The sequence below is a fragment of the Sinocyclocheilus anshuiensis genome, unplaced genomic scaffold (assembly GCF_001515605.1).
Source record: "Sinocyclocheilus anshuiensis isolate Anshui unplaced genomic scaffold, SAMN03320099.WGS_v1.1 scaffold1078, whole genome shotgun sequence".
Taxonomy (NCBI): domain Eukaryota; kingdom Metazoa; phylum Chordata; class Actinopteri; order Cypriniformes; family Cyprinidae; genus Sinocyclocheilus; species Sinocyclocheilus anshuiensis.
Window position 1 is genome coordinate 204,548 of NW_015536516.1, and position 26,084 is coordinate 230,631.

Here is a 26,084-nt window from a genome sequence, read left to right on the forward strand (position 1 = left end):
CTGAGAGAGAGCCGCGGATCTAGCGGGTGAGGACCGAGAAAAGGACGAGCCCGTCTCGGATCCCTCCGCTAAATCCACCCGCAATCCCCACGACAACAGTCTACGTCGTGCCTCGGCAACAGAGGGACCGCTGCCAGCGGGATCGCAAGCCTGGCCGCTCTCATCAAACACAGCCAGGCGAGAGCGGAGCATACGCAGCGAGAGTAACTCGCAGTGATGACAATCAGCTCCTCGAAAGCTGACCATGCATGCTCCGCTCCCAAACAAACGACACACAAATCGTGTGTATCCCCCGCCGCCAGATATCGTGGGCAGGGAGGAACACAGCGTTTGTAATGCCGTTCGCTCGCCATAGACTTTTTCATGATTGTTTTTTATATATGCTTGTGCGGACAGACAACAGTAAATAGACAGACACATACACAGAGCGCTACTGAAGAGTAGAAGCTGGTTTGCGCTCTGCCGGATGCGCTTTTATACTTTCTGGTGCTTACGTCACCGTCACACGATTTGACACGTGCTTCATAACGCGGTCACGCAAGGGCGTTCCCAAAGCAACTTCGACGCAGCTCGAGTTCCTGAAGGGGAACTGTATGTAGTTTTGTATATTTATCCTCCTATGGCCTGGGACACACTAGACGATTTTCGAATCTTAAACGATTTTAAAACCATGGGAGACCACAGACATGAAGACAGTTCAACTGATTTTTAGCCTTATAATCCTCTGAACGCACACACTAGACGATTTGACCAGACCACGAGACCACACACTTTATGATTGTAGGAACGATTTCACAGTGACACATGATCTCACGGACACTCGCGAGAAGTGTCTAGAAGACTAGAGAAGAAAAACAAATAGAGGACAATAAACGTTGTCAGCTTTCATGTCATGTTTGTGGATGCCAAGTTTGACAAGTGACACTTGCTCGCTCTCATTGGCTGTCGCGGGTATCACGTCAGAGGCAGCCCGATCAAGAGTCCGGGGAGATTTGAGTTCGGGGACGCTCCGTCTCGATCGGGAGCAGATAAATAATCGTAATGACACCACACAATAGAGGATTTTTTTTCGACAAGCCGCGAATCGGGCCCCTCGCGGGGTTTTGTACCCGCTACCAAAATTACATACTCTCGGAACAGATGTTTGAGGAGAAGCATGGAAAAGTAACAGAAGCCATTCGCTTTTTTACAAGTGTGTATGTATCCTATCAGAAGGATTTTGAAACTGAAATTTCAAGGTAAACCAATTACATACAGTTGCTTTAAAGGCACAACCAAGATTTTCTTTACAGTACACTAAATAAATAGGTTTTAATATTTTTACTTACTTACTAAAGTGTTACATAGTGTTACTTACATAGCTACTAAAGCACATGTAAAGTACCTGATTATAATTTAAAGTGTAGTGTTATTTGATAACTTTTTGTTACTACATTTAAAAAAAAAAAGTCTAAATTGCAACTTCATTGCAAATGTATATTTACAAATATATTTAATACATGGTACAAGTTTCAATACAAATGGCATTAAAATACATTTCAGCTTACCACAAACATTGTCATTTCATTCGGCATACACTTTAACCATATTTCAAAGACAATACAAGTCATTATGAAATGACATATAAATATGTCCTACTTAAGTGGGTCTAAAGTTCACCTAATTGCATTCAGTATAAATTTAAATCAAGGGTAGCCAACCCTGGTCCTGGACATCTACCTTCTGCTTCCTGCAGACTTTTCCAGCCTTGTTTCAATCCACCTGCCTGTAATTTTCAAGTGACCCTGAAAATCTTGATTAGCGGGTTCAGGTGTGTTTGATTGGGGTTGGAGCTGAACTCTGCAGGACGTAACTCTCTAGGAGCAGGGTTGGCTTCCCTTGATTTAAACTACAGTATAATACATTTTCATTAAATTGCAGTTAAGTGTACGAAAACGTTACATACAGTTGGCACTTCAGTATATTCTTTTAAAGGGGTCATATGATGTTGCTAAAAAAGAACATTATTTTGTGTATTTGGTGTAATGAAATGTGTTTATGCGGTTTAAGGTTCAAAAAACATTATTTTCCACATACTGTACATTTCTGAAACGTGTCGATTTTTACAAAGCTCATCGGTCTGAAAAGTGAGGTGTGCTCTGATTGGCCAGCTATCCAGTGCGTTGTGATTGGCCGAATACCTCAAGCGTGTGACGGAAATGTTACGCCCCTTACCATGAAACACAGCGTCACACACGGCGGGCTAGAGTGAGCAGCGGCCGGCTTGAGTGAGCAGCAACGGGCGGGCTTGCAGCAACCATATGTGACGACCCTGAGCTGGACTCCGCTTCGTCCACGGTGAAAGCTGATCCGGCGATCCACAGCGCGAATTTGATGTATTTCCTCAGCGACCAGCACGGATCAGCTCCAGGCATGACGAAGCGGATATGGTCCTCTTTTGTAAGGCCAAACAAAATAGTTTCACTTTCACAACGAAACACAGTGTCTCCACGGCATGGCGGCAGCAACATATTTCCATAATGGTTACTCTTTTTAAAGTATGTTAAATATGTACATCCATTTGAATAAATATTTGAGTTGAATTGACATATTGTTCACAATAGAAATGCAGCACTATGGTGAGACCCATAAGGCAGTTTTAATTGTTCATGAGGTAGATGGCCTGAGGGGAAAAAACTTTGTAGCAACGGTTCAAAGAGGTAGTGGCCTGTGTGTGTGCTCTGAAGTGATTCCTCCCGCCCGTTTCGAGATGCACAGGTCTTGGAGGGTGGGCACTGGAGCACCAATAATTTTCTCAGCAGTCCTGACAGTCCATTGCAGTTTCCTTCTGTCCGATTTGGTAGCTGAACCAAACCAGAGATAGTTACGGAGGTATAGAGAACAGACTCAAAGACGGCTGAGAACTATATCAGCAGCTCCTGGGGCAGCTTCAATCACAGACTGGCTTGGAAAAACCCAAACTTTTCAAATATACTTGCCAGTTTTGTGTGCATCAAAAGGTCAGGGCACAGATGGTGGGTTGTCCGTGGGTGGGACGTCTGAGGCTGAGACCATTATTGCATTCAGCTCCTTTAAACAATGCTAAGATCATGATATTTAAGATCTCATTATGTAAACAGCAATAGAAGATATTTACTGCATATATCAAACACTTAACAAGCTAAACAAAGACTATGGGCTAGTGCATGCATTGTGTTGGGAAATTTATAGACAGCTGTTGAAAATATTTTTTACCTGCTGAAGTTATTCACATGGGTGTTTCAGCTAAGCAGATGTTGAGATGCAATTATTGCCCTTGAGATAAAACAGCTGTGCATAATGGGAAATCAGACTTTCAGAAATATTCTCTGCCATTAACTTCTGATTTAAATAGAGGCTATTTTCATATTTTTTTAAATCATTTTCAGGAAGGATGAAATTGTCTTTTGATGAACAAATCTGGCACTCAGGTTGTTTGTCATTCATTCCTCCACACTTTGCAGCTTGCTGACCCCCTGAAAACAAGTGGCGTGACTGTGAAAAGGCAGGGAAAGTGGATGAGGTTGACATAGGTTAAGCCATGTAAATTATTCCTTTAGTTGCACACATAAACAAGTAATAATATTGCTTTTTGTTTACAGCAGTAAATGTTGTATAAGTTTATTATGAATGACAGATCAGTAACACTTTGCGATAAAATTCTATTTGTATACATTAAGTTACATGAACTAACAATTAAAAAAAACTTCTAAAGTGTTTCATAATCTTAATTTTAACATTTACTAATACATTATTCAAATCAAATATTACATCTAAGATTATTTAACAGACATGAGCTAACATGACCTAACAGTGAACGATTAATAAATACTGTTACAAATGAAATTCTCATTGTTAGTTAAGTAAGGGACGATGTAGATCCAGTCAGTTGTTATAAGAGACCAAACCCCAACAAGGCGATCTGAACCCTGGTGCGAACTGGAGGGATTTTGTATTAATTTGAAGGGGTTTATTTTACAACAACAACCACCACCTGGATACATTATATGGCTACTTGCCACATAAATGAAACAAGCGGCTTTGATACAAGACAACCAAATTAATTCAAAAACACAAACATTTGAAGGGATAATGTCATATCACTCATCACATGGCTTTTCACCAAATAAATAATTACGTGGATGTGAAATATTGATTTGAGTTGAAACTTGAAACTGATTTAAAATCTTACCTTTTTATGATGTCATTATCGGGGAATGACAAATTAGAATCAAGCATTTAAAAGCATTGTGTAATAATGCCAGTTAAAGTGATAGATCATCTAAAAATGAAAATTCTGTCATCATTTACTCTGTTGAACACATGATATTTTGAAGAATGCTGATAACCAACCAGTTGACTTTCATAGTATGTTTTCCATACTATAAAAGTGAACGGCTACCGTCAATTGATTGGTTACCAACATTCTTCAAAATATCTCCTTTTGTGTTCAACAGACAAAATAAACTTATACAGATTTGGAACAAATTGAAGGTTAGGAAAGAGGTTTATTTTTTTTGGTGAACTTTCCTTTTAATGCATTAACTATAACGCTAACTAATGGGACCTTATTGCAAAGTGTTCCTGATAGATCTGTGTGTTCTGTGCAGGGGTGCCGCGGCTGGTGTCCGGGGGCCGGTGGGACTGTCTGACTGCGGGGGATTCGTGCTCCAGCGACGAGGCGTGCAGCCCGCGCTTGAGAACACTGCGGCAGTGTGTCGCAGGCGGCGGAAGCGTGAAGCTGGGTCCGGGGGCGCGCAACCACTGCGAGAACGCCGTGACGGCCCTGCTGTCTAGTCCTCTGCACCGATGCCAGTGCAAACGGGGCATGAAGAGAGAGAAGAACTGTCTTAGCATCTACTGGAGCCTCAAGCAGTCCGTGCTGCACGGTGAGCAAATCCATATTCATAATTTTTCTGTCACATACAAAGCACTCGCTCGCACAATGATGCAATTACAAGTTCTAATACCCACACCCACACGGTCCCCGGAAACCACTTCAATGGATGCTAATTAGACGCTGCGTTTTAATATGCTAACCAGTTTAGCATTATAGAAGCATTACTTCAAACTGAACTTTTACCTGTGACACTCACATTAATTCACTGACACAAAATACTCTGTTACCATAGCCACGAAAAACCCTGTTTGTGTGTGCGTTTACAGGGCTGAGCTTGGTGGAGAATTACCCCTATGAGCCTGTCGAGCGGGGCTTTGATTATGTTCGCCTGGCCTCCATCGCTGCAGGTCAGTGATTTGCACAGACACACTATGCCGATTATGTGCTGTGGTGTTGGAATTTATATTTGGAACTGATCACGATGTGTTTTGTCACTTCTATGCCAAGCATTAGCAGTGAAGAGTTATTAATAGGGCAGAGCTTAATAGCTTACAACAGCAAAACATGAGCGCTTTGTTTAATGTACTTGGATATAACATAGTTGGTGTTCATCGGCACCGTTGATGATAAACTACGTTTCCTACAAAATGAGGCATGCATTAGGGACCTGTCAGGAGCAGAACAAACATTTCATTGTGGGCCAAAGACTCTCAGACGGACCTAACAAAGACTAAATGGTCGGATGATTTATCTCAGAATTTCATTTTCTAATGAAGGCATTTCACTCATCACTTTCTCATCTCTCTCCCATCTCATTACGTTCACTCAAAATAGCACCGTACCAAGTTTAGAAACTTATTTTTGGAGGAGGCACATGACTAAAACTGTCAGTTTGTCAGCCTCAGTTTATGGGGTGCTTAAGGCATGAGCTGAATTTTATGGACCCCGAGGGCAGCACATAATGATCCATTTACTCATCATCTCTCTTGTGTGCACACACACTCATACACATACTTGAGTCCAAGCAGACACACATAAAATAACATTTAAACTCTCGGGGATAGGACAGAGAATGATTTCCTCAAAGTAATGAAAGTAATGTCGGTCATTCATGCGTGACTTTTAATGATGGCTGCTCTCAACTCTCAAACACTGTGAGCGTTTAACAAGCTGGCTCGGTAGAGACAACAAAGATCAAACAAAAGTGTGGAAATTAGAAAGGGGAGGGAGGAGAGATAGACACATAGAAATAATAATAGTAAAAAGACAACGAAACTGGGAAAAATGTGAGAAATTAATTAAATATATTCTTAACATTATAATGACCTTGTAACAGGCTTTTCTGCCAGTATTACAGACTCAAATTAAAAGGCCCACATATCCAAACAGGAACTTTTGTTCATTTTATTTTCTTTATGTGTTTGTTTTTGTCTTTATTATCTCTATTACATACTCATTCATGTGGCATGATGCTTTCAGTGTTTTACTGGATAAATTATATTAACCTTGAAAGATACAGATTTTAAATTATATATATATATATATATATATATAGCTCGCAAAACCCCTTAATGATGGATGAGAAAGTAATCTCACCCAAACGGATTCTGAGCAGAATCCCTTTTATATGAAAGAAAGAAAGAAAGAAAGAAAGAAAGGAAAAAGATTTAAGATAAGAATGAAAGCTAGCAAAGAATGAAAGAACGAACAAACAACAGAAAGACAGCAAGGGAAAATAAAATGAAGAGAAACAAGCATGGAAGGAGGGACAGAAGAATGTACTGTAAATGAGGTGGAAAGGTGGAAAAGAAAGGAAGGAAGAACAAGTAAGGAAACAAGCATTCATAAAAAGGAAGGAAACAGAAAAAAGGAAGAAATGAAGGAAACAAGCGACGGAAGAAAGGTGGGAGGGAACTCAAAGGAAGGAAGGAAGGAAGCAAGAAAGCAAAGAAGGAAAATACAACAAACAAAGTATAATTGGAGGGATGATGGATGGAAATAAATAAGGAGAAAAGAAATTAGTGGAAAAAGGCAATGAAGAAAAGGAAGGAAGCAAGCAAATGAAGGAAGGAAAGAATAGAAAGTAAAGTAAGAAATTCAGTGGTGGACAAAATTATTAGAACACTAGTATTTTCACCAGCTAAAAATGGTTTTAAGTCAGTTATTTCTATCTTTTGCTGTAGTGTGTCAGTAGGAAATATCAGTTTACATTTCCAAACATTCATTTTGCCATTAATTGTAATAATCCAGGGAGATCTGATCTCATCATCATCAGTCTGTCTGGAATGACATGAAGAAACAGAACAAACTGAGACAGACTAAATCCAGAAGAACTGTGACAACGTCTCCAAGATGCTTCAAGAAACCTACCTGCAATTTAGCTACAGTACTGTTAAGAGTTTTAGGCACTTGTGTAAAAATGCTGTAAAATGAGGATGCTGTCAAAAATAATGTCATAAATAGATTTTCTTTATCAATTAACTTCTATTAACTATATTATATCAACATTTGGTGTGACCATCCTGTAAAGCTTTAAAGCAGCTTTTGCCCTAAGTGCACTTGCGAATAGTTTTTCAGGTAGCTCTGCAGACTCTTGAAGCATCTTGGAGACGTTTCCACAGTTCTTCTGGATTTAGTTTGTCTCAGTTTGTTCTGTTTGTTCATGTCATTCCAGACAGACTGGGTGATGATGAGATCAGATCTCTGTGTGGAGCACTGGCTGTTGTCAGACTCCTTATGCAAACAACAATCTCCCTGGGTTATTACAATTAATGACAAAATGAATGTTTGGAAATTTCCTACTGACACACTACAGCAAAAGATAGAAATAACTGACTTAAACCCATTTTTTTAGCTGCTGAAAATACTACTCTTCTAATAATTTTGGCCACCACTGTAAAGGGTAGAATAAATCAAGAAAAGAGGAAAGAAAAAACGAACAAGGAAGGATGGAAGGAAGGAAGGGAAGTGAAGAAGGATGAGGGACAGAAAGATGTAATTAAAAAAGGTGAAAAGAAAGAAGGGAAAGAAGAAATGAGGGGGAAAAAGAAAGGAAGCAAGCAAGTAAGTGAAGGAAGGAAAATAAAGTAATGAATGGGGAAAGAAAGTACAGAAAGAAACAAGGAAAGGAAACAAACTGAAGAAATGAAGCAAAGAACAATGGATGGATGGATAGATGGATAAGATAAATAGGACATGTTAAAAGACATAGAGGTGAAGAAGAAGAAAAAGATGACAATGAAGGGGGCAGTGGTTAAAAAAAGTCCACGGCTCATGGGGGAAGAAAGAGAGAGAGAGAGAGAGAGAGAGAGAGAGAGAGATAAAGCAAGCTCTATGGCAGTGTAATGCTGGCAGGCTCTCTGCGGCCCACATTAGTCTGATATGAAAAATGAAGCAGCTGCAGCAGCCAGTCTCAGCTGGGACTTGCTCTGTGATAGAGACCAGACTCATTCAACTTTCATTCTCACTCATGCTCTATTCATTAGCAGCACACACAGGCCACCCAGACTCACATCCTCTTGGAGCAGACCAACTCAAACCTTCATTAGGACATGAGAGAAAGAGATGTTCTGTATGAACCTCAACCCTCATTAGAACAATGAGCCAGAGCACACCTCCAAAAACTCATGCTGCTCTGACAGTTGGACAAGGCCGTTCTGAAAATAACTAATTACTTTTTTGTTGTTGCTTTTGTAAGTGCATTTAATACACTCTTATGGCGATTCGTAACTATTCTGCATTTGACATTAGTGGCTACAATCTCATTTGTATGATTTCATACTCCATTGACAGTTAAGTTTAGAAAATGGAATAGAAGGGGAAAAGAAAGAAGGAAGCAAAGAAAAACAAAGAAGGAAGCAAAGAAAGACGGGGAAAAAAGCAGAGAAGAAGCAAAGTAATGAAGCTAAGAAAGCAAGGAAGCAAGAGAGAAAGCAAGAAAGAAAGAAAGGAAGGGGAGGACAATCTGCTTATGCCCCATTGGTGGCTAGGTTTAGGGAATGGATAACAAGGGGAAAATAAAGTTGGGAAAGAAGAAAGTAAAAAAGAAAGGAAGCAAGTAAGCAAAGAAACGAAGGAAGTAAAAAAGACAGGAGAACAAAGGAAAAAAGTGAAACAAAAAAGAAAGGCAGCAAAGAGCAGATGCAAAGTAAGAAGCAGTAGAGGAAAGAAAGAAGCAATAAAGGAAGGAAAGAAGCACAGAAAGAGGGATGGAAGGATAGCAAGTAAAGAAATAGGGAGAAATAGAAGGAAGAAAAAAAGAAAGTAAGAAAGGAAGCAAGGAAAGAAAAGGAAGAAAGAACAATCTGCTTATGCCCCATGTTTATGTTAGGTAATGGAAAATAAGGGGGGAAAAAGTAAAGCAAAGTAAAAGTAAGCAAAGGGAAGAATCAAGCAAAGAAAGGATGGAAGGAAACAAAGAAAGGAAGAAAAGAAGTATGGGAGGAAGGAGGGAAGGATCGACAATCAGCTTATGCCACATTGGTGGTTATAGGAAATGATAAAGAAGGGGAAAAGAAGGTTGGAACAGAAAGACCTTTGCCATCTTGCAAAATAGTAACATTTTCTTATGAGATGGGGTTGGTGCATTGCATTATTTTGGCTTCAGGTAAAAGAATATTATGTTGGATGGTAAGTAATGCCACATTTTGCAGTTGTGGTCTGGTATTCTGTGTTCTTAGCTTCTGTTTCAGCACTGGACAGCGACTGTAGCCACTCCAACTACCTTTTTTGTTTGTACTAGTAGGCAAGTGTAACTAACATGCTCATCTCTTTATACCCAGGAATCACAAGCCTGTTTCTCTCTCTCCTTCCTTTCAGAGTCTGAGGTGGGCATGACAACAGTGAACCGTTGTTTGGACGCTGCTAAGGCCTGTAATGTGGATGAGACGTGTCAGAAACTACGCACAGAGTACGTGTCGGCATGCATCGCCCCATCGGTGCGGGCTGGGCCCTGCAACCGAGCACGCTGCAGCAAAGCACTGAGAAAGTTCTTCGACCGTGTGCCGCCAGACTACACACACGAGCTGCTCTTCTGTCCATGCTCTGACACGGCTTGTTCAGAGCGACGGCGCCAGACCATTGTGCCTGCGTGCTCTTATGAAGAAAGGGAAAAACCCAATTGCCTGTCACAACTTCGAGTTTGTGAGGCCGACTATGTGTGCAAGTGGGTATTGTGTGTGAAAACGACTGTTATAAATACAATCAAGCTCTTTTGAAGGGCCTGAAGATTGAAACTCTGTGCTCTGTAGAGAGTAATATATAAAGGTGCACAAAGTCATTTTTTCCCATTCAAAACGTTTTAAACCAGAAGAAATGAATATATGTTAAGACGTGTTAAAACGATGTAAATTCACATTAGATAAACACTCTGGTTTTATCAGTAACCTAAAAAGTGTTATTTTATTAAACAAAAATACTTTGGTTACACTTTATTTTAAGGTGTCCTTGTTACAGTGTAATTATAAATTTAAGTACTGAGTAATATTAATTAACTACGTGTACTTAATATATGGTTAGGATTAGGATTTGGTTTAGGGTTACTTGCATGTAATTATGCGTAATTTATTGTTAATATACATTAAAATAAATTTATGCATTTAGCAGACACTTTTATCCAAAGCGACTTACAGTGCATTCAGGCTATACATTTTTTATCAGTATGTGTGTTCCCTGGGAATTTAACCCACGACCTTCGCGCTGCTAACGCAATGCTCTACCACTGAGCCACAGGAATGTTAATATAATATATAATAAAGTATAAATAAAGTGTAACCAATACTTTTAATATACTCCAATTAAACAATTATTCTTTAGCAATGCCATTTGATTGCAGTATTTTTTTTTTAAATGGAACCATTCCAAATAAGTCTTGCCATAACATCCCATAGATGCAAGGGTGCTCCAAAGCTGCTGAGGGCAGCAAAGAGGCTAATATTGTTGAATAAGAGCCATAGAAACCAACCAATCAAATCAAACCAATCAAAAACCTACTTTATTTCAGTAATCTTGGCTAATGTGTTGCAGGTGTGCTGTCCTGTTAAACATAATTAATGCGCGATCTCACATTGCTGTACCGGAAACAAACAATGGTACTCAAAGGAATGACGGTACCATTAAACTGGATATGTTTTTTTTTTCCTTTAGCTGGCTACTAAACATGATGGCTTTAAATTGCAAAACAAAGCTTGCTAAAAAACTGTTGAACCATTCATAATGTTGGGCTCAGTACGATTTTTTTAATGTTGGTGAAAAAGTCTTTTATGCTCAAAGCTGCATTTATTTGATGAAAATACTGTATAGTAAAAAAAATTAATATATATTTAAAAATATTTATTTCTGTGACATCAAAGCTGAGTTTTCAGCAAACATGTATTTGTCGTCAGTCACATGATCCTACAGAAATCATTCAGATTTTGTTCTCAAGAAATTTGTCTTATCAAAGTTGAAAACTGTTGAAAACCAATTTAATAGTTGTTCTGCTTAATATTTGTGAGGAAACTGAGATATTTTTGAGGATTCTGAGAGCTGAATTAATTTTAAATATTGAATGTGTTTTTGTTGAATAAAAGTATGAATTTCTTAAACAAAGAAACAAGCAAAAAAAACTTACTGACCCCCAAACTTTTGAATTGTAGTATATATGAAAACTGGCCATAGAAGATGACAATTTATGCTACAGCATCCCTTGTGGCATTGCTGAGAATGTAATGCATAATGATTAATGAATTGCTGTCAACAGCTTTTGAAATGCAATAATGCACAAAATCAAGGTTATACAGTTTAGAAAGAAGACTGTACATCATAAGCGTAATAAAAGTATAGGAGGATTTTACACTCCGTTACTTTATCTGTTTACTACGGACAAACAGAAAACCGTAAATCCAACAAACACACAAGTCTGACAGCTGCAGTCACATGAGTGGTCATATTTGAGCCTCCCTCTTTTCACATAACAAACACAAAGGCCTTCATCGGTCTTTGCCATCGATCAACCATCACGCTTTCACACGCCGAGTGAACGCTCTGCTGACACAACACATTACACAAGAGGAGATCACTTACGGCCACAACAGCCAGTTAGCATAAGAAATCAGCAGGGAATGTGGGTAATTCCTCTGAGACTGACCTGGTTAAATGATTGATTGGTCACCAGAGGACTGGCAGAATGTGATCTGCATGTAAATGGTCGCTGTCGGCTGAGTTTCCGGAGGCTGAGTATCTGCCAGTTCTCCAGAATTCTGAATTGCAGTTCTGTCTCTGATTAGCAAAACGAATGGATTAGAACTGTGTATAGTACATGTAGGGGGGATTGAAAAAGAGAGAAAATCACTGAGAATGGAGTGGAGAGTGTTGGTGTAAAGCTTTCTAAACAAAAGAGGACAAAACAGAACAGAGTATGTAGCCCCATAACACAAGGTAGAGGAAAGTGTTTGTGGGAATGCATGTTTCTGAGGGTTTGCTGACTGGCTGGATGATGGATGTGCTGTTGTGGTTCCCTCAGGTCTCGCTGGGCTCAGTTCCAGCACGACTGCCAACCCTCCGAGCTTACTGCCAGCGGCTGCCAGCAAGAAAATTACGGAGCCTGCCTTGTTGCGTACACCGGCCTGATAGGTGAGAACTCTGGGCAATGTAGTTCAACCTGGCTTATCGCATGCACCAGTCAGGGACATTCAAATTATGGGCACTGCAATCTTATCAAGCTTGGCATTACAATCTTATCCACCGACAAGTGAAATTCTAAGAAGAGAAGACCGCCGTGACGCATACAAGCTCTCAGGGGTTTATTAAGCCTTGTCACCAGTTCATGTGATGCATATACTGCAATTACAATCCTCATTACAAACATGTATGACTTATGCGGAACACAAAAGAAGATATTTTGAAGAATGTTTCAAATGTTTTTGTTCATACAATGACAGTCAGTGGGCTCCAAAGTCATGGGTGTCCAGTCCTGCTCCTGGAAGGCCAACATCCTGCAGAGTTTAGCTTCAACCTGCTCCAACACACCTGTCTCAAAAACTCAGGGGCATAGACATCATTTCAGAAATGAGGGGGACAAAAATGTCAAATGTAATACCTTTTTTGTGTGTGTGTGTCTAACTGACAGTTAGTTAGTTATTTATTTATTTAACTGGCTAAGAAATCAAATACACTGCTGGACAATAACCAATAATATTCTATAATATTATTCCTATATGTTCCTAATGACAATTTTATTATTGGTTTAAATACACTACAAACACTTTTTCCCATTTTTATCACAGAATAAGGTGGAATATACAATTGATAGTTTCTACTGTAAAAAATTGTCAATTAGCATATCATTATTCATATACTTTATTTATTACCTGGATATGACTTGAAAACACACACACACACACACATATTGTCGTAATCGTATGTTTACTGTCTTCACGTTTCATCAGTCAAAATGTTTCTGCTTTTTATTCAGCTTAGCTGCGATCAGAGCCGTTGAGCCGGTTGGGGCAAGAACGGATACAGCTATGGCCAGATTGTCCTACTGGGCATGCACATACACATCAATATTGTGTCATTTTTGTCACGCTGAACAACAATTAATTACTGTATTTGCATTATAGTAAGGGCAGGGTTTAGGGTTGGGGTATGTGCACATATGAATAAAACACAATCTAATAGGTAGCAAATATACTGTATTGTTATTTTCTGGCTGTAGCTGTGTCCCTTCTAGCCACAACCAATAGAGCCCTGGCTGCAATAGCTGGCACGGCACAAATTATTACTTCTATAAGTCTGTTTTGGACTTTCTGCATGAGAGCGCCCTCTAGCGTCGAGTATGAATGAAACATACAATGCACGAGAGTGTTTAGCGCTCTGCAATGTTCACATCACCTTCTTTTGGATACAAATAAAACATCAGGTAATGCATAGACTATCTTGTTGCTTTGAATTTAAATCTACAGTTATTCACAGTAGCCCTTGAAAACCTCTATGTCAGGGGTACTTAAGTTCAAAGGCAAAGGGGGGCCACATTTAAACTACATAAATGCGAAGGGCCACAAATTACAATTAGCATTATTAGACTTTATTTAAAACCATATTTGCAGACTTACTGATTTAGAAATACATACGTATAGTTTATTACTTATCTAAGTATTGCTTGTCCTTGTCCTATTTAAAATAACACTGAGCATGAATATATATGTATATATACATACGAACAGTAAACATACGACGCGACAATATGGTTTGTCTGTGTTCTTTAAGCCATCTCTGGTATTTTCATAATAATAAAGTATTTTTACTGTATAATCCAATGCTAATCGACATAGCCTTTATTGCCATATAGAATATATTATCTGCCTCGTTTGTGACAAAAACTGCACATCAGCTCACAAAATGAAGTTATTTCAAACACTCGACTGATGTTGTGGAGTAAAATCATGTTATTAAATGTCCTCTTTTGTTGGACAATGCTTCTCTTTTAAGTTGTTTGGGGCATGTTGCTTTTTAATTGCACGTTTGTTACAGCGCTTGCAGAGATCGAGCAGCTTTTACTACTGCGATTGTATACATTTAATTAAAAAAATCAAACAGCCTAATATTGTGAGCGCAAATTGTAATAAAAATACATTAATCTTCAGCATGATGCGGGCCACAAAATTAATGCAGACGGGCCGCCTGTTGAGTACCTCGGCTCTACGTGAACACACTTGCTGGAAAATACACACTGCTGGAATGCAATTCGGCATGTCCCCTGGATATTCTACACCCATGGTTTGACTTCACTTTTTATGTCCTTCCCTCCCTAACTTCCCTCCATCTTGTTGACTCGGATGTATGTGATTGGTTATATTTTACGAGTGCCCACTACTGGCAGAATCCTTGTGATGTGTAAATTGGAACGTCCTAAAAGAAACAAGTATGTGTTTAAATCTCAAAAGAATTAATATATATCATACATTAGAGTTGTGATGGTTGGGGATAAATTGCACACATCACAATTGTGTAGCATTGTGGTATATGGAGCTGGCTGAAGTGTACATACGAGTTGACTCGCTCCCTCTTGAAATTGGGGGATCAAGGGTCTGTCCATATACATTTTATGTATTCACTTGACAAAGTAGATTGCACTTCAAAATGGCATCCGGGATTCCCCCGAGGGGAAGTACTTAGGGAAATTTTGCGAAGTTTGTCTAAAAGCAAAATGGAAAACACTCCATATTTGCAGTAGAGGTCCAGCATATCTTGATTAGCTGGTTCATTTAGGGTCGAAGCTAAACGTGACCCTCCAGGACCAGGTTTGGACACCCCTGATTTAAGTTGTTGTTTGATTCTTTGGCTCAGTATTAACTCAGGTACTTTTGGGTCTGATCTGCAGTACATTTGTGTGATCAACTTGTACTACAGCAACTTATCACCACTAGAAACGTGGTGACGAAAAAAGTAACGATTCATGGTGAGAAGATTCCAGCTTCTGCTAAACTTTTGTTTTAGTACTTCGCAGCATTTGTCTGTGCAGGTATTGCAAAAGATGCAAGAAAAGCAATGTGGGCTGCTCTCCAAAGGCAATTTATTTGGAGACAAGCAGCTATGAGACACATTTCACTATAATAAATGTGACCAGGAGTGTGCAATGATGCAAATTATATGCCATCAGTTAGAGGCTCACTGGATTCAGCCAAAAACATTAGAGTGACAGCACCAGGGCTGGACTGGGACAAAAAAATCAGCCCTGGCATGTTTTGGTCCAGGCGGCCCACCACATATAGGTATACCATATATATATATATATATATATATATATATATATATACGGAATATATCCCCCAAAGAAAAGATCAGTTAGAGGCTCACTGGATTCAGCCAAAAACATTAGAGTGACAGCACCAGGGCTGGACTGGGACAAAAAAATCAGCCCTGGCATGTTTTGGTCCAGGCGGCCCACCACATATAGGTATACCATATTTATATATATATATATATATATAATACTGTATGTATATATGTATATACGGTATCCCCCAAAGAAAAGAAGCTAAAAGTTCAAAGTATGATTTCCAATTAATAAAAATAAGTATGCAACTGTGTACAACATATAGGCTACTATAATTTAAAATGTTGCCAGTAATCTTCACACTAAGGGACAGCAAAGACCTCCTCAAAGAATGCAACCTTTATAAGAATAAGAGAGAAAGGCCAAGAATAAGTTAATAAATTATTATTTTTTAAACAGTGATTACAGTACTGGTATCTTTAATATTGAAAGTTAAGTATTTGAATATATTGCAAACTCACAAAATAAAAAATGGTGTGTGAATATCCCAGCTCATTGTTTTGGATAAGAATAAAATGTCGTGTCATATTTAAATCTAGATTTATTCGCATTGGCCCATGGAAACCTCTGTGAACACACTTGACTTGGCCAAAAAAGAGCAAGGCACAAATTTTCGTTTTATTAAAAAGTGTTTACGTATTCTACACTCATGGTGCGCACACGCATTAGGACAGGTTTCCCCTTCATGCGAGCCCGTTATCGAGCTCCTTACCGATTAAACTCCTCTCCTCCTCCTGCCTGTCCCTTTGCCCCGCATCACTCACAGCAGAGCAAGCCTGTTCTTGATAACTCTGCTGTATACATTTCGCAACTGCCGACGACGAGGCACATTTTGCGGCATCCGCCTCCAAATTTTTACGCTACTTTTCCCTGAGCTTTTCAGCACCACCGTTTCGCTTATGTCTGTCCATTTTGAGAGACCGAGAGGAAGGTGGAAGAGAGGTGAAGTGATATTTACATAGGCGGAGCAAGATCCCTTATCACTCCGTCTATATAATGCTTTGTGATGGGCCGCTGTCCCTGCATGATGGGCCGGTTCTTGGCGGAAAAAAAAATTGTACCGGCCCAAAAGTGCGTGGGCCCACCGGGAAAATGCCAGTATGCCCGGTATGCCAGATTACCAGTCCAGCACTGGACAGCACCTTGGAAGTCTTCCCCAGCACCGTTCATATAGGCTACTCCAAGAAGGCATGCAAGGACACTGGGTAGACGCATCAGGATTGACGTCAATAATGACAAACGTTTGACGGAATTGTCAGTGAGATTTACTGGTAAAGAGAGCTAAAGAAGAGTTTATGACATTAACAAATGTACAAGTAAGACATGGCAATACAGAGATAGCGAATACAAAAAGAGACCAAGCTCTCTGCCCTGACTGTTAGTCATTACAGCAGTATTTTCCAAGAGCGGTTGTGAAGATGTTGCGCTTTTGTGTTCTGGGACAAAAGAAATCAATGTGTTTAAACGGGTCCCTATCAGACCATAGAGTTCTAGAGTGCAGCACCTCCACTTTTCCCGCTTTCAGCTATCGCCTTCTACACTCGCTCTCTCACACTGTGAAAAAGCACTGTCATTTTCCCTCCCTACTGAACAAAGACAGCTCTAAGAGCTACAGACCTATATCCTCTGCAATCAATGTTCTAGAACACTTATGTAACCCACACACAAGATAAAGATTGACAGAGCTTTTCATATCCGTTTTAGCTGAAGGCTTACAGAATAACACAAGGTGGATTGCTTAAAATGCAACAAATATTTTAACGTCAAAAGGGTGAAAGTGTCTCTGCGCTGATAGAAGGCGGAAGAGTGTTGGTCACATACAGTGAGTCAAATGGCACATTCTATGAATAGGGTGCACTTGGTGTCCCTGAGGCACAAATCTGATATCATTTGTTGCAAGAAAAAAATAAAAAGGTTGAATGTCTGAGTGCTAAGTGACATCTTAATTTGCACTAATTATCTTAATTATCTTAATTTTAATTTTGTAAATGTATTGTTTAATTTTTATGTTTTTTCACTTTACAAATAATGGTTTGACAATTGCAAAATTTCTCTTTTTTTTTTGCAACTAATTTTGTTTTAATCATGTGTTGAAAAAAAAAAAAAAGATTGAAAGAATTTTTTAAGCTGTATTTTGTACCCTATTTGTGGAAAATGCCAAACAAAGTTTGAATCTCTGCCTTTTATCTAAAAAAAGAAAATATTTCCCATAATACATGACTCGGATATGACAGATGGATGCTGCATTTATTTGATACCGGTAGACTTGCACTGTATTTGGCTTTCTGTTTTGCAACTGATGTTCTGTTCTGTGTTATTTCTGTCTCACTCTCCCGCTGTAGGTAGCATTATCACTCCGAACTACCTAGATAACTCTACATCAAATGTGGGACCGTGGTGCTCTTGTGCAGCTAGCGGGAATTTCCGAGATCAGTGCAACCACTTCCTCAGCCATTTCCATGACAACAATTGCTTGAGTGAGTAAAAACCTCTCCCCTGTCCTATATCACAAATAAATATTACCATCATTGCTGGAGATTCCCTTTTGTGCTCGCAGGGAAAAATGAGAGGGAGGCATAGAAATCACATGCAGTGGCATATAGCCTGTTTCATCAGTTCTTCGCAGAAGTAGCATTTCCACACATCATTCCCACCCATCCACTACCTTGGCATTGTCCTTTGACCTATATGTTCTTTGACCCATGACACAACAACAACTGTGAAAACAATACTGGGCCTGTCCGAAAACATTTATTTTTTTTAAATAAATGTTTAGTCTTGGTGTTTATAATGAATGTTGTTTATAATGAATGCCACTATAATATATGTTTGTTTTCAACTTATATTTTTCATTGCTGTTCTGTTCTGAATACCATTAGGGGAACTAAAATTCATAAAGATTATAAATGTATTGTTTTATTTACCAGTGTGACTTATAGTCAGGTGCAACCTATTTTCTGGAATATATGGTGTGTATATTTTGCCTTTTAATCACTTAACATGGGTCTATTTTTCAGAAGTTTAAAAGTTTATTCAAAGTTCAAAGTACTGAAAATCTAAATGTTTAAAGGGGTCATGACATGGATTTTTTTTTTATTATTTTAATATGTTCCTTGAGGTTTACTTATAATGTTAATAACGTTTTTTGCACACACACACAAAAAAAAATATGTGGAAAAATGATTATTTTCAACCCTCATTCTGAGCTTCTCTCAGAAACAGGCTCTTTTTAAGGGGCGGGTCCTTTAAGGCTTCTCAGGAATCAGCCACTGTTATGATTGGCTAACGTCATTGTATAGGAAACAGTATCAACGCCCCCTCGCTATTGCATGTTTTGACAACATAATCAAAATAAAACCGTCATTTCCAGACAAAGCATTATGAAATCTTTTACTTACAATGTGATGCAGCTGCAGTCAAATCTAGTACCGCTTCATGTTTCTTTGTGAACTCTTCATGACACTGTGCCTCATTTACAAAACAAAATACTCCGATCAATCCTCTGACATGATCCGGGGTGTCATTAAAATAAACTATCCACTTGTTCCTTACTCTGGGATCCTTCTGATATCTGTACAAAGATGCGAAAGAGCTGTTTAAACCAAACGCGTCAAAGCGAACGTTCTTTCAATCCATTTGTCTTGATGACAGACTCGAGCGCATGGACTTTGTCAGAAAGTGAACGCTCATCTCTATACTGTATCCAGTGTAGACAAGATAGCGACAGTGATTGTAATTTCTATTAGCTTTTAATGCGACGTGACACTCGCAAAAAAGTGCAGGATGTTTTAATGGTACAAAGACCTCTTATATGCCAAAAGATCAAGGCAAATTTGATTTCTCATGTCATGACCCCTTTAAAAGCTTTGCAAAACTTCACTTGCATCACTGTAAGTATGTCTCATCGGGTATTCAGAAGCTCTACATACACTTGCGTCTTCACGTCCACAATATGTTGTGTAAGTAGACTGCAAATGTGAGTATTGGGACAGGTCCTGACTCAGGTTTTTTTACTCATGAGGAACAACGTTCTATATTCCATAATTGCACTTTCCATACATTTTAATTTAGTGAGCTCCCATGGCCTCCCATGGGAAAGCAAAGGGTCCATTGTTTCCTCGCTTAAGAATCCCAGCAGATGCAGGACGTCACCCGGATTTTGTTCACCTGCTGTATAATCAATACAGCCAATTCTCCTTTTGTATGTGTGGAGAAGGATGCACATATGGAAGCAGGGACTGTTTCACACGCATTGTACACTCATATACTCCAATTGATAGAAAATAGGCCCAGGTGATGCAACACAAGAGTCAGCAGAGAGACGTATTTGCAGCCCAGTTCTTCGCAGTCAGCAGTATTATTGTGCATTCAGCAGCGCTGCGAGAAAACTCTCTTGATGTAACGTTATGAAGTTTCAATGCGTGTTGGTAATGAGGCATTAACAGTCATCAGGAGCACAGGATATCTTCAAAGGTGTGCTCTACTCATGGGGAGCTGCATCTCTGAGCCACTAATAACAAACACTCCATGTAAACACATCCTTTTCACAGGTGGGGTGGTTCTGCATCTGACTGCTGAGATCTCAGAGATTAGCTCCAGCTCTGATCCAGAAGCGCTTCAGTTTGATCTTGCTCCTCGAGGGTATTTCCGGCATTAACAAAATTGCAACGTCCAGTTTCAGCCATCCCTCCCTATTCTATCTGAGGGTCTTGGGGCGGTCCGGAGTGCTGGGTCGGTGTGTATGTGTGCTGATTCAAGCCTAAGCGCAGCCTCTGGTGTCTTGGTAATTGAACGTAATTTGGTTCCCTGCAGTAAAACTAATGGAGCGGAGACAGCCGGAGAGTAGCAAACAGGACAGAAGTAGCACAGGATGGAGGGAAACAGCTGAAAGAGCTTTTTGAAAGTGAGTCCACTGAGGCTGGTCCTCACCTCAGTTGTTTCTGAACTACTTTTGCTGGCTACACCAGCCCCCAAACCATCAGCGTACCCCTGGGACCGCCATGAAATACTGGAAAAGTATTACAAGAATTTCTTCATTCAGTCGGACTGTGAAAAAAAGCGCTGAAGTCATTGGGCCAACAGCCAGCAAAACTGGAATTAGACGGAAGTGATTCAGTGATTCACTAATGTAGTAAACACGTGAAGTTTATGTTTCGTAAGAGTGTCCTCAATGCAGTCCAGAATGAGTGATGAGTGTTTTGATGAGAAATGTGCAGGAAGAGTGACGGCTCATTTCCTGTCTCTGGGTGGTGAGTAAGCAGTAACTGCTAAGTGTGTGTGTGTGTGTGTGTGTATGAAATGCTAATAACATCATGTTTATTCATGTATTGATTCAAGCTAAAGTAACTAAAACATTCATAGTACCGTAGTGGCAAAAACATTCGGAAGAGTTTTGTGCTCATGTTTGCATTTACTTAAATTCTGAAGCAGCCTGCAGTATTTAATCATGTTTACTGTGTAATTTAATAGTTTCTCAAAGGAATATTTCCTTTCTTAAAGTACAATGACAGATAAAAAAATAAATATTTTTTACACTTAATTTCTGCACATATGAGAACTACAACATCTGGACACAAAAATCTTTCTCCATCAACAGTCATTCAAAATGATCCATGTGTTCTAATAATTAATACATTGTAGTAAAAATGAATTAAAAAACACAGAATATTATAATAATATCAGGATTATTTTCAAGCAACATATATCTTTAATATTACTTTAATAATGAAATTACATTATATTATTCACCTTATTTCGCAGTGTGCAAGCAATTTTCTGTAAATGTGTGATACTTCAATTGCCACTATAGGTAAATAATCAGAAGAAAAGCAAAGTGCATTACAAACCAGTGTCGTTATGATTAGGATAATAAATAATAAAATAACAAATACCAGTTTGCAATATCCACAGAATAACAGTACAGCTAAAATACTGCTGACACTGGAAGCCTTGTGCATTTAAAGGTGACATATCATGAAAATCTGACTTTTCCGGGGTTTAAGTGCTATAATCAGGTCCCCGGTGCGTCTACCAACCAAGGAATGGAGCAGCAGCTCATGTGCATTTAAAGAAACAGGCCCGAAAAACAGCGTGTTTCTGCTTCCACTCAAAATAGGCATTTTCAAAATGTTATAATAAATGATCTGTGGAGTATTTTGAGCTGAAACTTCACAGACACATTCTGGGGACACCAGAGACTTATATTACATATTGTAAAAAGGGGCATAATCAGGGGCGGAGCCAGGGGGTGGCCAGGGGTGACTGTGGCCACCACCGACAAAAGCTTGGCCACCCCTTTGGCCACCTCACTCAAAACTGCAGTTTTTGTCCCTTTTTTCTTGACAAGAAATGCATTTATTAAGATGCGGAACCGCCGTATCTCTTTATGACCACATCAAATGGGAGAATTTTCAGACGCACACTTCAGCTTCACCTCAGCATCAGGCACGAGTCAAATGAGTGCGAAAAGCTACAGCAGCCAAATGATTCTCCTTTAAGTTACAAATGGCTGCACTCGCCCTTATGTTGAAATGAAGGTAGATAGTACTTTTAATGGTGAAATGCACTTATGTTTTTTTGCTATATTTTTAGCCTGAGCCACAGCTCAGGATAGTCACCAGTGAAGGGATTGTGAAAAAATCAGCCAGTCAACGCGGTCATGAAATAGTTTTTCTGAGAAATTAGTCACATGACATTAATGGCAGATAACTGGCTCAAAAAACATTCTGTCCAAAACTGAGCATCCATGGACAAAGACATCCTGTGCCAGCTGAGCAACTGCTATCAAAATGAATAGTAAATTTACCAGTAGCTTTGGGTCTGAGCGAGCGATGGGAGGCGGAGCTTATCAAAGTGTCAGTTGCCTCTAAAGTCCTGCAGGGATCAGAGAGAAATCACCACTTCTAAACATTCACCGCAAACTCCCCAGTGTTAGTTGCTGCCATTCACACCTCGATTACTTAGACATCCATTATTTCGTCCTGCCTTTCATCCATGACAGAGAAAGTGAGACAAACCGAGAGTATACTGGAACCAAATGTTCTGCATCACTGATGAAATATCTTTGTAATCATTGTCTTCGCTTCCCTGTTTCTGAGTCTCTTATCATAATATCCACACATATCCATTTAGCTGTGATAGAGAGTGACACTGCGGCTCTACATAGGCCACACACTTATTGTTTGAGATCGATCATTGCATTTACTAACAGATGTGACTCTCAGATTGTCCTGTATGTACAAAATTAGACAAGAATGGAATGGAGCTATAATAAATGTCAAGATTTTATATCACATCTTAACAGTTCCAGACCGTCCTTTAAATGCCATTCCAAGAGTGCTAGCATTGTTATGCTAGACATCTAGCACTAGTTGTCAACTAGTGGATCTGTTTATACATCACATATCAACCAAACTCATTCTCATAATTGAATTGTATACTTTAATGAATTCACTGTGTATATAAAATGTGGCTTTCATGAATGGTGTATGAACATGGCTGCATTCTGCTCCTGTGTGAATGTAGCCATTATATTGGTTTGTTTCTCTGCAATAATTCAGCAACGCTACGAGTGGGCAGCTTCAATTAGCATCAACTCATGGCGTTTTGCTAAACATTCAGAGACTAATCAACTTCACACCATTCACACTCCTCCACATTACTCCACTGCTAACACTCCCCTGATTATGATGTGTTATGATATGAATGTCGGATAATGAGGGCTTTAGGTGGGCTGGGGTGAAGGCTAACTGACAGAAATTATATTCTTTACAGTAAACTTAAAAACTCAACGCTTTTCTATAAATCTGCCCCTGCCTTTCAAAATACATGAAGGATGTAGTTATACAGTCTTTTGTGAGTATAGAGCAGTGATATGTGCTGGACATCTAAAATGAAAGTAAATTCATCTATTTCAATTGATGTTCAAGAAGTTTCCAGGTTAAAGGCCTGTAGGACAACATTTACCAGACATGAACAACAAAAAAGCAGGAAATAACAAGAACATACTAATTAAAACTAATTCACATCAAGGTTTCAGCACAGTCAGCTTTTTTTTAGATCATGCTTTAGGACCTCAAGAAAGGCAAAAACATTTTCTGCTGGTGTCGATAAGCAGTCCGAACCTTTTTCTGGTTAAAACTGATCCAAAATTAATTTTTGAGCAAGTACATAACCATCCATTGTTCAAAACTATCTCCTTACCTTAGACCGATTCACAACGGAAATTTTGTAATAATGTGTTGTAATTTGAGTAGTACTGGTAGGTTTCCATGGGAAATACGAGCTTGATGCCATTTGTCTTTAGCCCTAAACACACTGCACGATTTTCAGCTGTCCCAGACGAAAGACTGGCATTGTGAAACAATAGTGGCTATTTCTGTGATCGTGGCTCCTAATCGGTGGTTCTGTGTCGTATAGTGAGAGAGGCTCAAAGACGGCCGTTGTCACGGTCTTGCGACCAGAGATAGTCTACGATACAGCATGATCATTGCACAGTGTGTTTGCTGGTACGATCCATGTTTACTGACCAACCAATAAAAATGCGACATGATGGTGCTAAAACATAAAACTGCTTACCTCAAGCTCTTATCCCTTCCTCTTTCGCTGCTTCCACTTTTTTTCAGAACACATAAAAATACAACTGCTAAAGCGTGATTCATCATGCTCTTTTTGTTTAGCACTAGCGCATGCTGATGACGTTTTATTATTTTATAGTAACGTGTGTCGTATCGTACGAGTCAATAGGTGTCGTCATCGTACAGTCTACACATGTCGTAGCCAAGTTCCATGTCGCACAGTGTGACATGCAGTGATCTTATAGGATTGCTAAAATCGTGCAGTGTGTTTTGGGCTTTAGCGTCATTATGTCATGTCTGTATACATAAAGAAATAGGCTATTAACGCTAATAATACACAGTGTTGGGAAGGTTACTTTGGAAATGTAATAGGTTACAGATTACAAGTTACCCTATTCAAAATGTAATAGTAGTGTAACTTTTTCAATTAACGCCGTTACATGTAACTAGTTACTCCCCAACACAGATAATACACACCACATACAGGTAGTCATGCAATGCTGAAGTTGTTAACATTTGAGAGTTAAGTATAACAATAATAACAATTTGCACAGTTTGATGTGATATGAGCTAAGAAATCCTTAGATTAAATCACCATTGGTAGCGCAATGTATTGTAATGCTTTTTTTTCCTCAGTTGGTCAGAACAAAAGTGGAAGACATGTTACTTACTTGTTCAGATTACATTTTCTGGTGAAAATTCTTATTTGGGTCATATATTCCAAGACATAGAATCTGTGATTCCAAAGTACAGTATCCACATGGTACGGTGACTGACAGCCCACCAGACTGTAAAAAAAGATGGACGATGTATCTCCACTTCCTTCCACTATAGAAGAGTGAAGCCAAAACATTCTCAGTATGGCCGCTGTTATCTTGGGAAAATGATGTCATTTGGAGCCATAGTCTGCACAGTAGTGATCTTGAGGTGGAGCCGCGGAATCAAAGTCCTGCTCAAACTCCCGCAGACCCAATCGCAAGCTCACAATCATGATGCCACACCCCATTTTTATAGCATCAAATAGTTAAAAGCAAACTTGTTAGAAAAACGAACACTTGTACATACATCAGCATGATAAGAACTACCTAAAATGATGGAAACCAAATTTGCAAAAAATTTATTTGAAGTGTAATTTGATTTAGTTTGTCTCACATCCCATTAGATTACATGGAGAGGGCGGGGTTTATGACTTATGGGGGCGATCGAGACGCTATGGCTTAACTCAGTGGTTCTCAAACCTGTCCTGGAGTACCCCCAGCCCTCCACATTTTGTATGTCTCCCTCATTTATCACACCTGATTTAACTCATCAGCTCATTAGTGGAGACTGCAAGACCTGAAGTGGGTGTGTCAGATATAGGGAGACATACAAAATGTGCAGTGCTGGGGGTACTTCATGGAAAGGTTTGAGAACCACTGGCTCAACTTTTCAAGACTTGTGCACATACTCCTCAAAACGTTAGATTCATCCGCGCTGGAGCCGTGCACAACCCACGTAAAGCTGTAATTCCGCATATAACTGCAATTGCAGGTTTCAAACAGAGATGGCGACAAAGAGGCAAAACTTACTAACTGCAGCTTTAAGTTAAAGGTGACATATCATGAAAATCTGACTTTTCCAGGTTTTAAGTGCTATAATCAGGTCCCCAGTGCATATACCAACCAAGGAAATGTGAAAAAGATTAACCCAGTTTGAGCAAAACATGCTAACTGTCTGTCTTTGGCTGCACAGACGAGCACAGAACACTATTTACAGTCCCAGCCTCAGAGGAGACAACAGAGCAGTGGATTTATTGATTTATTTACTGTATATTGCTGCTGCCACACAGATCTAA

At 39.3% G+C, this 26,084-nt stretch overlaps 1 protein-coding gene across 2 annotated transcripts in view; it reads left to right on the forward strand.

Annotated features, from left to right (window-relative positions):
- The window catches only part of gfra4a (GDNF family receptor alpha 4a), a 126,290-nt gene that overhangs the window by 95,959 nt on the left and 4,247 nt on the right, over positions 1-26,084 (forward strand). The window contains exons 2-6 of one of the 2 annotated variants that reach the window (XM_016492646.1): positions 4,629-4,907; positions 5,185-5,265; positions 9,677-10,022; positions 12,360-12,469; positions 18,017-18,151. In XM_016492646.1, coding sequence (XP_016348132.1) covers positions 4,629-4,907; positions 5,185-5,265; positions 9,677-10,022; positions 12,360-12,469; positions 18,017-18,151 — 951 coding nt within the window. The remainder of the gene's footprint in view (positions 1-4,628; positions 4,908-5,184; positions 5,266-9,676; positions 10,023-12,359; positions 12,470-18,016; positions 18,152-26,084) is intronic. The other variant, XM_016492653.1, reaches the window with a different exon arrangement.